The 15,704-nt window shown below is 47.0% G+C and overlaps 1 protein-coding gene across 2 annotated transcripts in view; it reads left to right on the forward strand.

The window, feature by feature from the left end:
- The window catches only part of FAM124A (family with sequence similarity 124 member A), a 62,331-nt gene that overhangs the window by 27,692 nt on the left and 18,935 nt on the right, over positions 1-15,704 (forward strand). For both annotated transcript variants that reach the window (XM_055244519.2, XM_055244520.2), the window contains one exon: positions 1,616-2,349. In XM_055244519.2, coding sequence (XP_055100494.2) covers positions 1,616-2,349 — 734 coding nt within the window. The remainder of the gene's footprint in view (positions 1-1,615; positions 2,350-15,704) is intronic.

Raw genomic sequence — 15,704 nt, forward strand, 5'->3', positions numbered from 1 at the left:
ATGGTTGTGCAGGTTGTGCACTGCACAATTCTCAGGGAGCATGTCATGCCAGAGTATACGTAAATGTACTCCCATAGTGCTTGGGCATACATAATTAGTGCCAGCTTCTTTGTGTCCCCAGTGCCTGGTACAAACTGATTGCTTAACAGATGTGCAAATGAATGCATGAATGAGAGAGAAGACAACAAGCTGGACTGTTTTCAAGTGAGACACTTAATAGAGTCAGGATGAAAATTCAGACAGGTTTTGATCCAATTAAATTAAAACCATGTTATTGCAGCTGTACATGGTGAAATGGACTTGTAAGCCCACTTGGAATGTCTGCCTACCACAAAAAAATTTTCATCCTGTGACTTGATCAAGGTTATGATTCTGAAAAGCACACCACATTGATAGAACACAATTGACCACATGATCACTCTATGCCTGACACCGCTAGTGGACACTGTGAGGCATGTGTTTTGTAAAGGCAGATCTAGGTTCTAGGTGAATCTAGCCCCCTAAATCACAATTGGCCTAAAGATGTCTCAGTTCCCTTAAATGAGACCTAAAACTTATATAAATGCAAATAGAACCGTCTTTTAAAAGAGCAAGCCTTTTATCAGGTATAGTTATATGATTTAGAAATATGCCAAGTGTGGCCAAAAAACTGTCACCCCATGGGAAACTATTGCCAAGTTAAACAGTCAACTTCATGCTTGGAATTCAATACTTTCAGGTGTTTCACCAGAGATCACAGGGAGGGTAACCGACCCATTCAAGATGTGTGGGCTTCTGAGTGGACGTGGCCCAGCAAGGGGCACAAAAGGCAGCCTTTCATGGGTAGTCATGGTCTCACCCTGCTTTCCTTCCACCCTAACCTCAGCCCCAGTAAGCTCTAACAGCAAGAACTCTGTGCTTGGCTCCAGGGGTCAGCCTTCCCTGTGTCTCCAGCAGCAACATGATCGTGGCCAGGCCCCCACAGTAGGGGACGCTGTGGGCAGGACTCATCACCAGCCAGGGCATGACCTGTCTATAGAGTAAGCCCCAGGGGGCAAGCACAGGTCTCCCTTGTCCTCCATCATTCGCCTTGTGCCTCACTCCCTGTGAGGCAGGTAGGAAGGAGCCCATGAGTGTGTGTTAACAAAATAAACAAATGAAATAAGCAAACCAGAGGAGTGCATTTGTGTAGGGAACATGTATGGGGCAAGGCCCTGCAGTTATTTCAGGAAATACTAAATGGTGTCCACAAGATGCTATGCCATCTTTTCTAATGGGCCTGTTGTTCCTTCCAAGTCACTGGACTTGACTTTCTGTTTGTCTGATACTTAAATACAAAGTCAAATGTTCCCTATACCAACCAACCTGATGAAATACAGGACCAAGGTTCTCCCCACCCTGTCCAGCTTGGAAACTATTCACATAGCAACAGCCCTTTCCTCTTTGGCTGCTAGAGTGCTGGCATAGTAGTTTTTATAGGTAAACTTGGGATCAGAAAATCACAGGTCATGGAGTCACTTCAGTTGTTAGAATTTGACTTCTCTTCCTGTCAAGCCAGTACACATCATCGCTGGACACTTTAATGAAATAATCATAATTGTATTCATTCATCCATTCGTTTTTTGCGTGCCCCCAGGTGAGCTTTCCGTTGAAGAGGCGCAGGACCCTTTCCTGGTCAGCATCCACATAATCGCAGACCCAGGGGAGTCCCAGCCCCTGCAGGAGGCCATCGACAACGTCCTGGCGTGGATCCACCCGGACCTCCCGCTGTTCCGGGTGTCCGAGAGGCGGGCGTGCCGGCGGCGACGGAAGCCCCCCAAGGGTGCTCAGCCAGCTCTGGCTGTGGTGCTGTTCCTGCAGGAGGAGTACGGCGAGGAGCAGATCCTGCAGCTGCACCGCACACTGCAGCAGCCGCCCTGGCGCCACCACCACACCGAGCAGGTGCACGGCCGGTTCCTGCCCTACCTGCCCTGCAGCCAGGACTTCTTCACGCTGGCCCCCGGGACGCCGCTTTGGGCCATCCGGCCCGTGCACTATGGCAAGGAAATCGTGCGCTTCACTGTCTACTGTCGCCACGACAACTACGCCGACAGCCTCAGGTTCTACCAGCTGATTCTCCGGAGGAGCCCCAGCCAGAAGAAAGCGGACTTCTGCATCTTCCCGATTTTTTCCAATCTGGATGTGGACATCCAGTTCTCCCTGAAAAGACTGCCCTGTGACCAGTGCCCGGTGCCCACCGACTCCTCCGTGCTGGAGTTCCGAGTGAGGGACATAGGCGAGCTCGTGCCTCTCCTGCCCAACCCTTGCAGCCCCATCAGCGAGGGGCGCTGGCAGACGGAGGACCACGATGGGAACAAGATCCTCCTACAGGTACTGGGGGGACGCCTGTCTGTCTGTTTAGGGGACCCAGGAAACAAGTCAGTTAGCTTTGCCTCAAACCCTATAGTAACAGTCACAGAGCAATGATCAAGGAAGGAATCAGTGACCCTCTGCCCAGCTCCTAGTCGAAGTCAAAGTGGCCTGAAAGTCAGAGGGGGCATGAGAGACTCTTCCCATTTGTTCTTTTCATCTCACTGTCAGCAAACATGTTCCCAATTCTTCCAGGTGCCCCTTCTGTCCTCCCCTATTGGGCATCCACTAAACACCCATGACTTCTGGGGATTTCAGATGAGCTTATAAGCTAGGGAATTTGCTATTAAAGATTCCTGAATCTGTGCCCATGTACTTAGAGAGTTTTTACCACTGGATTCTTCCCTCCCACAAAGGAACTTCAGGAAAGCCCATCTATCTGGAAATTTTAAAATATATATTGATGTTCATAGAGGAGATAGCTATTCTCTTCCTTCAGGTGCCTCCCCCACCTTCTACTCTTGCATCCTTCTACTGCTGGGCAGCAGGTTGTTGAAATCCTGTGATCACTTGGAAAAGGATGTCCCGTTAAACATTTTAAGGAGTAAGTGATGCCTTGGGAGCTTCTGGTTTCACTAAGCTTGGAAGGGGTGAGCGAATTCATTTTAAGTAGGCTGCCGTAGTCCTTCCATGGTAAATTCTTTAGCTTCATTATCAGCCCCCTTTCTCCTCTCATCCTTGCAGTGGTTGTCCCAGACTCGTTAAAGGTCATTAGTTATACTCAATTCAAAATTCAGCGTGTATATTACAGAACATCCTACATCTGGTCCTACCTGATAAATGCTTTCCAGACCCAGGCTTTCTTGATTTTACAAGTAAATTAGTTCCAGGAGTATAGGGCCTTATTTTTCTGAAAAGCCTCTACCTCTGATGTCTCAATTTTCACGTTTGGCTACCCGAAAAGAGAAAGTTGATAGTGAATTGGGGGACGTTGCCTTAAGAGGCAAAGATTGTGGTTGCTTGAATCACAGGTAAAGTTTCATCGTTTTTGTTGGTTTTGGCTTTAAGCACCAGAACTATAATCCACATAACATGAAATGAAGTCAGAATTTGGCACATGTCAGATAACTGGTTCAGACTACAGCCAGGCCTCATTTCTCGTCAGAAAGGTTACCTTGAGATACTTACTAACTATTTATAGGAACTAGATAATTTTCAAACTTCCTTTTGAACTGTGCAGATAAGGAACTAAGTAATGTTTTATTATTCAATATTCTAGCATTTACTCTATAATCCCTTTTGAAATGTGAGAAAAATTGTCTCTGTGTTTGAAGAATGCCAGATCTTTATGCAAAATATAATACAGTTGCACCAAGTAAAAGTTAATGAAATGCAAAGGATATTGTTTATACTAAAAGACCAAAAAGAATGTGACTGTTTCTGAGGTGACTTCTTCCTTTTTGCCGTAATTAGAGCACTTTTTTCTCCTGATCCTTCTAATAAGATAAATAACAGAATGCAGTGTGAAAGCTTGGCCTGGGCTCTGCTCAAAGGAACCATGGAAAGAATATTTCAAAGAAGATCCACATATTTAAATGGCTATAAAATCTATACAGGCGCAGGCTTTTGAAGTTAGTTAGAGCAACAGAGTGTGAAAGAGTAGAAAAAAGATTTGTATCTTGGGACTCAGGAATGCAGGCCCTTGTTCAAATGGTAATATGTTGAGGAATTAAATGAATGTGGGCAGAAAGGACGCGTTACCTCCTCCCGCAAGATTCTCGTAACGTCAAGCAGGTTCCTGTTTTGCTGCATCAGTGCAGATAGCTAGCACGAGATCCACACCTGCCCATCTCTGTAAGTTACTTTCCAAAGTAAAAATTTGTATTTCAGTCTTCAGCAAAATTAAGGTAGTTAGGTCTTGGAGGGAGGAGCAGTCGAGAGTGAACCTTTCTATCCACATTCTCTTTAGCAGCGTATCTTCCCTGAGTGCCATTTTGAACTGTAATGTTTAAGACAAATTTTTTTTGTTTAGTTGAATGGAGCTATATATTGAAGAAAATCTTGATTGGGTAGTTTTTAGTTGCTTGCTTAAAATACAGTTTTTTTTTGTTAAGAAAGATTGCATTTATTTCCTCATCCTACACCACTGACTTAACATTCCATATTTTGGGGACTTCCTCCTCCCATTTTAATTCCTCCAGAGAAGAAAAATTGAAACTTTTTTTTTCTGGGATCTACTCAGCCCCTTGTAAGAATTTGGAAATGTGTCGTACTGAGATCAGATAAAATGGAAGGAAAGCTGTCCTCCTCCTGAAACGTATCTTCCCTTCATTCTTGGCATTGCCTGATTCATGGGGGGAGGGCAGGGAGGTAGGTGGGCAGTTACTAGCATCAGGTGTTGCCGAAGATTCCTCTGGAAAATGCAGAGAGGGCATGAAAGACTCTTCCCATTGGTTCTTTTCATTTCACTGTCAGCAAACATGTTCCCAGTTCTTCCTGGTGCCCCCTGGAAGAATTTTGTAGAAATTTGCACTAATGCCTGATGATACTAAACTATGGCTTTGTGGAGTCAAGGATTGCTTTATGAATCTTTCCAGATCCCCCATAGAACTAAACTGACATTCTACTTTGAACATAGTAGGTTCTCCTTATATGTTTTTTACTTTCTATTAAAGAATATTATTCATTATGTATATACCAAAAAGTTCACATTGTAAATATATAGCTCAGTGAATTTTCACAAATTTAACATTTGTATAAGCAGCACACAGATGAAAAAACAGAACAGAGACAGTAAACAAAGAAAAGATTCTTCCTCCCCCGCCCTGGGACTCCCTCCACTTAAATGAACATCTTAATTACTCTATATTACATGAAAAGGGGAGGGAGAAGAAATTTCTAGTCCAAAAAAATTGGGCATATGGCTGTTATCCTTTTTTTAATATTTATAAGTGGATCTCACATTTAAAAAACTATAAGATGGCTGGCAAAGATATATACCATGAAAGAAGATTAGTGATAACAATTAGATACAAAGGGATTTCAAGTAGAAGGCAAGTATTCATAGAAAAATTAGATAAACCAAGTGTGACATCCAAAATGCATGTCAACTTTCTAGAGCTATACTGTTCAATGGTAGCCACTAGCTACATAGTTAATGTCGCCATTAAAATTAAAATTTAAATTTCATTCCTCATTGGCACTAGACACATGTGGCTAGTGGCTACTGTATTGGATAGCACCACTGCAAAATTTTCCTTATCGCAGAAAGTTCTATCAGCCAGCACTGTTCCAGAAATGAGCCCCAAAGTTGACTTTGAGTTCTTGTAGCAGCAAAAGCAAAATGGAAAATCATCAATGATATGATTCAGAGTTCACAAAGGAAAAATCAACTATGCTTTAGATGCACATATCGTCCCAGTTCAGAGTCCTGGAAGCAAAGTACCCCCAGCATCTCACATGCTCAGTGGTGTCAACAGCCTGTGCTCAGCCGCACCTCTCGAATAACACAGCAGGGGACTCACAAGTCTTTCTTAACTGATGGCTGCAGTGAGGCCAGGTTTGCCCAGCCAGATGTAGTTCAGAAAAGCTGCTGCACAGGGGGAGGCTGGGCAAACAGAGTAGCCCCCACTCACACCTTCTGGTGGTTTTGCTTAATCTCAGAGGGAAGAATGCACCTTCAGATACTCTCCCACAATTTGTTTCTCTCAGCCAGGCTTTCAGTAGCTAGTGAGTGTCAGTGAATTAGCCTTTTTTATTCCCAGCCAGGTTCCCGGAGCCTATTCTCTGTGTGATAGGTAAAGGACAGGCTCATGTGTCCTGCAATTCGGCCATGTGGGGTTGTGCACTGTTCCTTTCTCAGGGAGTCCCGAGCAGCCTGGTAGGAACACAGGCCTGAATGAATGGAAGGCCACCTGCCTCTTTTGGAAGCCTGCTACGGGAGTGCTGTGAGCAAGGCCAGAGTTCTCCCTAAGAAGTGACTTGGGGCCCCCTAAAACAACAGACAGAAGCACAGTCCAAGGACCCAAAGCTCAATTCCACAATGAGATTGTGGCTGTACTTTTAGGCTGGAAAATGGTGAGAGCAGGTAGTTCCATGTCTTCAGAGTGGCAAGATAATTTAACAATGGTCTCCAGGTCTATGGAAAAGTTGTTCTGTAGAAGATGCTCACCTCTATCCCTTGGGTCCTTAGAAGGTAGAAAGAGAAAAGAGCTGCAACTAAAGGTTTTAAATAAGGCTTAAAAGGCAGGAAAACCTGACATGGAGAATTATTACCAGTTGAAATGAGTTGCCAGGCGGAGGAATGGGACTGTTATCACCAGAGAGCGTTTCAGATCTCATCCACACCAGCCAGTATTGCTTATCTTCTGCATGCAGCAAGGAGATTGACTGGGCCATCATTCCTGGAATACTGGGGACACTGGTTTTGTGAGGACAGAGAGACAGATGCCACTGAAGATGTGATGAGGGACTGATGTGGGCTCCAGAGATTTATTTTGTAATTGTTAATTGTGGTAAAATACACATAAAATTTACCATTTTAGCCATTTTAAGCCTCCAGTTCAGTGGTTTTATTCATTCACATTATTGTGCAACCATCACCACCATCCATCTCTGTAACTTTTTCATCCTGCCAAACTGAAAGTCTGTACCCACTGACCACTTCCCATCCCTCTTCCCCGAGGCCCTGGCAACCTCCATTCTACTATCTGTTCCTGTGAGTTTGACTACTATAAGTACCTCATATAAGTGGGATCATACAGTATTTGTCTTTCTGTTATTGGCTTATTTCACTTGGCATAATGTCCTCAAGGTTCATCCATGTTGTAGAATGTGTCAGAACGTCCTTTCCTTTAAGGCTGAATAATATTCCATTGCAGGAATATGATAGATTTTTCATGTCCATTCAGGATGGACCCTTGAGTTGCCTCCACCTTTTGGCTATTGTGAATAACACCGCTATGAACGTGGGTATATAAATGCCTCTTCAAGACCCTGCTTTCAGTTCTTTTGCATGTATACCCAGAAGTGGAATTGCTGGATTGTACGGTAATTGTGTGTAATTTTTTGAGGAAAGAAACCACCACACTGTTTTCCATAGCAGCTGTGTGATTTTACATTCCCAGCAAGAGTGCACAAGGCAGAAACTTGTTTTTTAGGGAAGCAGAGAAAGGCCTGCTCTTCCTGAGGTGAAGCACATGGTATTCTCCACTAGGAGGTGCAGAAAGTGACAGTGGATGGAAAGAGTGGAGCAGACACTGAGATGGGCCTTGTTTTATCTTCACCCTGTACACTCCAGATCTAGACCATTTGTGTGCATGTGCTTATGTGCGTCATCATAAAAGATGCATCAGATCATGTCTCTTTCAAGAGTCAGAGTTTGCAAGGGCTTCCCATGGCCCTTGCAGTCCCTTCCAGATCTTCACCAAGGCCTACGGCTCTCTGGCTTTATTTATCTCTCATTTCCCTTCCCTCTTGCTCACTCTCCTTCTTCTACATTGGCCTGTTTTCTGTTCCTCAGATGCAGCGAACTCATTTCTGCCTCAGGACATTTAAACCTGCTGTTCTCTCTACCTGGAATAATCTCCTCCATGATTTCCTTCTCATCATCCAAGTTTCAGAGGGGCCTTCTCTGCCTTCCCCACCTAGAGTAGTTCCCTTTCCCCAACCCTCAGCACTCTGGTTTTTCTTCTCACACACTTTTAATCACTTTTCCAAATTTTCGTCTTGGTTTTAACATAGTACCACAAACTGGGTGGCTTAAACAACATAAATTTATTGTTTCAGAGTTCTGGAGGCTGGAAGTCCAAAATCAAGGCATCAGCAGGGTTGGTTCCTCCAAAGGTTGTGAGGAAGAATCTGTTCCATGCCTCCCCCCAGCCTGCTGTTGTACTGGCCTTCTTGGCCTTCCTTGGTGTGTGGACGCACCAGCGTGGTCTCTGTTTTCAAGTTCATATGGCATTCTCCCTGTGTGTGTCATCTCCAAATTTTCCCTTTATGTAAGGACACCAGTTCTACTGGATTAGGGGCTCACCTTTCTCCAGCATGACCTCATCCTAATTAAGCTCATTCCATCTCCAACAACTCATTATTTTCAAATAAGGTCATATTCTGAGGTTACTAGGGGATGGGACTTCAACATATGAATTTTGAGGGGACACAGTTCAACCCGTAACAACTATCTTGTATATTTATCTGTTTGTTTACTTGTATCTGATCTGTCTCAGTTATTATATTGTCAAAAAATGAATGAGTGTGAGCTGGGAATAGAGGAGTGAGGGCCGTCTGGGATCTCTCATGGGTCCCCGAACCCTCTTCAGACTCTAATGTCTGGGTTATTGGGCAGCCCCATATTGCCAGCCTTCACCTTTCAGAGCAATGGAGATAGCAGACATGCAAACCAAGAAAGCTAGCAAAGCATTCCAGCGCTATGGCTTCAAAACTCATCCAGGGCAGCACGTGGCATGGGCTTCAGAGTCTCAACTCTTGTACTTACCTGTTGAGTGGCTAGGGGCATGTTCCACCGCATTGGGAACCTTTGTTTCCAAATCTGAACGCGTAGGATGGTAATTCCTGCCTAGCAGGGTCACTGAGACCTATGGGAAGAATGCCTCTGGCATGCCCTCGGTCAGCACCCATGACCCGGGAATGGCAACCGTTACCACACAGAGGTGGATGGGTTTGTGTGGCCAGGGTAGGAAGATGCCACGAGAGGCTGCTCAGAAGAACCTATGCCTGAGCAGAGCTGGGGCAGATGCTGTTGCGGGGGCACTGGGGAGCCCCAGGGAGCAGAAGGCACAATGGCCTGGGCAGGACGGGGCCGGGGCAGCCGTCACGGTTCCGAGCTGCATCTTCCCTGGGCCAGAGACGTCTGGTGAGACACTAACTCCAGAACAGGCAAATCATGCTCCAGTTCCAAAGCCCAAAACCAGCAGAGTCATCCCCGAGTCCTCTCTCGTGAGACCACTTGCTCTACCTCAGGACGCTTGCAGAACCCGGCCACTTCCTCCACTTCTGCTGCCCCCTTTGTCTCTAAATGCGACTGACATCTCCTCTTGTTTCTGCCCTGGGCTCCCACAGCCACTTCTCCACTGGATGGCCGAGGGATCCTTTTACAATGCACATCAGATCATGTGACTCCTGCCCAGAACCCTCCAGCGGCTGCTCATCCACAGAGTAAAGCCCAGCTCCTCCCAGGGCCGGTGAGGCCTGCCTCCCCCTCCCGCTGACCTCCTGCCTCTCCCCTCATCTGCCTGTGACCCTGTGTCACTTGGGGTCCTTCAGAACGCAGGGTACCTCCCAGGCTCGCCGCCCCCGTCCCCGCCGCCTGATCCCCTCCCCACATAAAAACACGCTGGCTGCCTCACCCCCACAGGTCTCCCCTCAGGATCCCCTCATGAGTGAGGCCTCCCTGGAGGCTCACTGACAGGGAGGCTCACTGAGATCGTGCGAAGAATGGTCCGTCTTCCCGCAGTAAAACGCAGTTGTCCCTCTCTCATTCTCAGGCACAGATGCTCCAGCCCATCCCCCTCACCTTGCTGTGTTCCTTCCCGTAGCACTGTAAGCTGCCAGCACACGGCAGGTGCCCACATCACAGGCTTGGCCACCTTCCCACCAGGGACAAGCAGCTTGAGGTTAGGGACTTGGTCTCCTTTGCCCACTGCTGTCACCCTAGCACCTCTAACAGTGTCTGGCATGTGTTAGACACCCAGTGTTTGTGGAATGAATAAAAGAAGGAAAGAGAGAGAAGGTGGTGAAGATGGCGACCTTGGGCTGGTAGGGGTGTGTGCAGGAGACTGAGGGAGCAGTGGGGAGCCTCGGCAGAGGGGGCGGTTCAGAGGCAGTTCCTGGGTGTGTGCAGAGTGAGGAGGACCCCCCAATAGGACACAGGAGGAGGCTGTATCAGGAGGTATCTGGGATGAGGGCTCCTGGGGCCATGGTGTCTGCTGGCTGGCTGTGAGCAGGAACCTCCAGCCACTGAAAGCAGGGCCAGAGAGTAAAGCAGGTTGGAGGTGGCCATCCTGTACCCTGTCCCTGACCCTCATGCCAAGCCTGAGGCCTGTGGGCCAGCTTCCCTTCCACACACAAAAAATGGTGGCTGTGCTGATGGAGTCCTCCGTCCCCAGGTCAGCCATGTGGCTGTGAGAGAGCCCCCCTTCTCCCAGGGGAGGGCTCAGCCAGTGTCCCTGGGAAGGCCAGAGACACACACTGCCACGGTCCACCCTCCTGGCATGACATCTCTGCTTCTTGCTGCCAGAAGTGGTGACAGACTATCCCCAATTGGTCTTGCCTGGGAATGAGCTCATGCAGGAAAGCACTTACCCTAGAAATAATAATGTGATAACTAATGTTAATTGCACGCTTAATAGGTTCCACGCTTTGGGCTAAGTGTGATCTAATATCTTACTTAACCCTCAGCATTTCTACCAGCCAGAGACCATTTTTATCTCCATTTTGCAGATGCACACACTGATATTTAGGTCAGAAAACTGCCTACTTCCCAGTACTACAGATGGTAAGTGGTAGGACTGGAGTGGATGGAGGCACAGTCGACTCATGGACCCAGTAGAGACCTGGCATTTCCAGTGCTGGCGTCGTCCCCAACTTTAGAAGACATAAAATCCTGGAGGGCTTGTCAGACAGACTTTTGGACTCCACCTCCAGAGGGTTTGGTCCAGCAGATGTGGGCTGGGGCTGAAGTTCTGCCTCTCTGACCGGCTCCAGGAACTGGCCAGTAACACCCTCCTAGACATTTGCCAGGCACAGCACACTCTAGGGCAGGATAGCCCAGCTGCTGCTTCAGGTTTGATTACCACCACCTAAGACACGGCCACTTTTTAAAATATTTGTAGTTTTAATTCATAACAGGCTCAGTAAGACCATCAAGAATACAAGTCTCAAGAGGTATCTGGAGAGTGAACAAACCTTCCTCAAACTGATTTTATCCCATTAGCACCTGATGTCTGATACACGGCAGCTACTCAGTAAGCATTAGCTTGCCGTATTACTCCCGCTTGGGCTCTAGGTATTCTCTGGGCAGGGGTGCAGTGACCTGAGGGGCGGGAGATCCACATGTGGGGGCAGGAAGACACCTGCGAACAGCAGGCTATGGGGCACGGGGCTAGCGCAGAGGGTCCCGGACCTGGGAAAGTGGTACTAATGTGCCCCCCATGGGCTTGCCCCTAGGCCGAGACCCTGAAGGAAATCGCTATTTCAGCCAACTGCATTGCCTGCACAGGGTCATTTCATCTGTGCCGGCTACCCAGCGTGCTTGAAAGTCACCCCCAGAAAATCATTTCTCAGAGCATCATCTGGGTTTAATATTCCTGCGGCAGGTATAAGTGACATCATTGCCTTTTCAGCCCTGAGAGGAAGAGTAATTTTCTTTTAGGAAAAAAGAAGTGAACTATGATTACAGGCAGATCTTTGAGGTAGAGGAAGGAAAGTGAGGAGTTTTAAGCGATGTTTTCTGCTCTCATTCTTGGAACAGCTCTCCCTCTTGCCCTTCCTTTCTCACTTAGCTTATTTAGTTTGGTCTGTTCAGGGTTCCATTTCCTAAGAGAGGTTTGGTGGGAGATCTGGAAGAAAGTGCTGCTGCTTCTGCATGTAGCAAATGGTGCCCAGCAGGCAGGGCCCATCCCCTGGGACACAGGGCTACAAGCCAACCTCTCTGTGCCTGTGAGTAAACCACACCAAAAATGGCCAGTCCAGCACTTCCAGGAGGTGCTCAGGTCAGCAAACTCTTTGAACAGCTCCTTTCAGACAGGTACAGTACTTGAGGGGGACAAAGATGAACCAGAGGGTCCCTGTGCGCCAAGTTCACAGCTGGTTCCGATTGTTCTGTGGCATGGCTCATGAGAGCCATGGCACAGGGAAGTGGGGTGTGGCTTTGGAGGGACACCCTCCTGGCCCAGGAAAACAGGAAGGCATAGCCAATGCCTGCTGGGAGGCAGCAGTTAAAAGTCCAGGCTCTAGATCTCACAAAGCAGAGACCAAATCCTGTCTGTCCTGCGACCTGCCAGCTTTGTCAGATTAGCCTGTTCAAACACCAGATCAAAAACCTACTTTCATCTCCACTGAATTTTCCCCCATGTTAGTAGTTATTTTTTGTTAGCTTCTATTTATCCTTCTTTTGATGTGTTCATACTTTTAATTATAATTTTATTAGTAACAAAACCAAATTACCCAAAAAAAAGTTTTGGAAGTTGCACAATATTTTAAAAAATCACTCATGGTGCTGCCACCATCACAGAGCATTTTGGTACATTTTCATCCACATAATTTTTGTCATGTGAACTACATGTCAATTTTTTTTCTTTAAATTCTTTAAATTTTTTTTTCTTTCTCTTCCTCACTTATCCCCAAAAATGTAGGAAAAGAACCTTTTGCTAAATGGGTTTGAGACCTTTGGGTTAGTCTCTTTTCTGCTGCCACCCTCCTTCCCATTCAAACGGAAGGTCAAACATTACATTCACTTTAAGGAACTTTCCTCCTGGCTCTTGGCTTCATGCTGAGAGAATGAGCCTCTGGGCCCCTGGGACTTTACGTGAAGGGAGTCCATGCTTTGCTACCAAAGAATCTAGGTTCTACTAGTTTGGATTTTTGTCATCTTGAGTCACTATCTTCCCGAGGTAGTCTGGAAGGGGGCATGTGTGAGAATCCAGTTACTATTTACCCCAAGCAACTAGCTTAGCACCTGCTCACAGCAGGCTCTTAGTAAGCTTTAAAAAGTTAGCACCACATGACCAGCATCGACTGGCCTCAGACATCTGCAAGCACTCACCCAGGCCACAGGGTCAGGCAGAGGGCTCCTGGGCCCACTGTAGTCCCTGCTGGGTCAGTGTAGCTGGAAGTCTGTGGGCCCTTAGTGGGGAGCCATAGCCTCTCCCACTAGGGGGCCTCTCACTCTGACATCTCCCTGTGGTGTTCGGACCAAGGGTGGGGAGAGCACATGCTGGCCCTAAGGGAGGTGGTAAGGAGTGAAGACCTCCAGGCCCAGCCCACAGGGGCTCCATCCATCTGCTCCCCAAAAGCCCATGCTGGCCCGCCTGCCATAATGCCAGCCCTGCCTGGTTACTCTTAACCAGGCAGAGAGCCTGCTCTCTGTGCATTCCCCAGCATGGGATGGAAAAAGGGCCTGAATGGTCCTTGGTCCCTTTGCCAACCTTTCTGTTCCCCTGGACCTCACCACATCCCTGAAGACGCCTCTTCTCCCCTGCGTCCTCACCCTTCCAGGGACAAGAGCATTGCACAGCGCTGGCTGGAGAGTGATGGGATTAACAAGAGATGGAGCCCCACATGCCTCTCAGGGGGACCCTCGCTTGGCCGAGTGAACCCTCTACTACATGAGCTTCAGACTCAGTGCTTTGTAAGTAGGTGGAAAACCTGGCTGAAACAAGCACAGTACCCCGCCTGGGCACTTGAAACCCTCCAATCCCCTTTGAGAGAGAAGCAAGTCAACAGTGCCCCTTCACTGTGCTTCTGCTTACTGGGAATTTCCTATAATCCCGTTTAGTTTGAGTTTGTATTTCTTCAGTACTTCTCAGTGTCTGTATTTGGTATTTATAAATTATATACTGCCGTCTAAAAAAATTTCAGTAAATATATACATAGCAGGATAGTTGTCCTCACTAAGAGATCAGAAAGTAAATACAGCAAGGGCAGAGAAAGGAATTGAGGATTAAGTGCTCAGCTTCCTGGAAGCCAAATCAGAAAGAAAAATGAAATTTTTATTAGTTAAAACAAAAATCCAGATCTGAAAACAAACTTTTCTGGGTGCTGAATCTCATTAGGTCCTTTTAGGAGAATCATTCAAAATAACAGTAAATGGCCTTCCATTATGACTATTTGAAGGTGTATAAATGTTTTTCATGTGGCCAAGGACAAAGACAAGGGTGACTGATGCCTTTAGTAGCTATACCCATTGGTACTCTAGGCCAGTGGTGCTGTCTTGCTTGCTCTGGAATGGTTTTAATGCCCATGATTGCTATTTGTCCAACTTTGGAAGAGGAAACAAGAATTGGCTTTAAATAAAATCTTGTAGTCACTGGATGAAAGCAGCCACTTGGTTTGACCCCCAAGGCACCCCCTCTCCCTGCCAGTTGTCCATGTTTCCATTATCCTATAGGATTCCTCAAAACCTGACCCTTCACCTTGTACATCCTCAGAAACTCAAGCCCTGCCTGTCTGTCAGCCCCTCTGTATCAGTCCCTCCTCAGTGGCCTGTGCTTTGAGATCTCTCTTAACTGAAACTGAAGACAGCTTCAAAGTTGCATACACCTGCCAGATGTAGTGGCATATGCCTGTAGTCCCAGTAACTTGGGAGGCTGAGGCAGGAAGATCACTTGCACCCAGGAGTTCCAGGCCACAGTGCTCTATGATCACGTCCTTGAACAGCCACTGCACTCCAGGCTGGACAACATAGCAAGACCATATCTCTTAAAAAAAAAAAATTGCATACACTGTTTATCTTCCACAGCAGTGGCTTCTATTTATTTGAAATTCTAGTTTATGCATTTTATGGATTCATAATAGCTGTACATATTTTCACAGTACTTGTGGCCGTCTGATACACTCATATAACCAAATCAGAGTAACTGAGATGTCCATCACATTTATTAAGCATATATTTGCACCTGTCATGGTTCAGACATTGTATATATATCATCTTTAAGCTTTGATGCTAAGAATCATTTTTCCTGTTTTGTGTATTAGTAAAACAATGATTCAAAGACTGGTCTCTGAGCCAGGGTTTGCATTTGTATCCTGTCTCTTCCAAATGCTAGCTCTACAACCCTGGGCAAGTTACTTTCCTTCTCTGTGCCTCTATTTCTTTATCTGTAAAATGGGGGTAATACAAGTAAGCATCTCATAGGATGGCTGTACCAGTCAGGGCTCACTCAGAGGCTTAGGAGTGATCTGGCCTAAGGATGGCACACAGCTGGAGGAGCTGGTGGAGAAGGAGACTCTTGGTGCTGGGGCTGAGATCTTCCCAGGTCAGCTTGGCCACCAGATGGGAAAGAAGGCTGCTGGGAAGTCGGGGAGATGTGCTGGAACCCACGTCTGTCTCTCACCGCCTCAACTTCTGTGACATGGTGACCTGAGGAGGAGCTGGTACCCTTTGCCATGGTCCTAAAACACACCTGCCCAGGGCCAGGTGAAGCTAATAATGGAGATCTAGTGAGAGCTGAGGAGCTGCAGGCCTGGGAGCACTGAGCCAGCTGATTGGGGATAGCCCTACTCTAACCTTCAGAGCATGAAGAAATGGCTGCTTCTGCATTTCCACCTTACACCCAACCCTATACAATGCTGCAGGGAAGGGACTTCTGGGTGGTTCTCACATGCCTAAGTCAACACAGCCAAGGCCACATGGTTAT

This window comes from Symphalangus syndactylus, chromosome 15 (genome assembly GCF_028878055.3).
Source record: "Symphalangus syndactylus isolate Jambi chromosome 15, NHGRI_mSymSyn1-v2.1_pri, whole genome shotgun sequence".
Lineage (NCBI taxonomy): Eukaryota > Metazoa > Chordata > Mammalia > Primates > Hylobatidae > Symphalangus > Symphalangus syndactylus.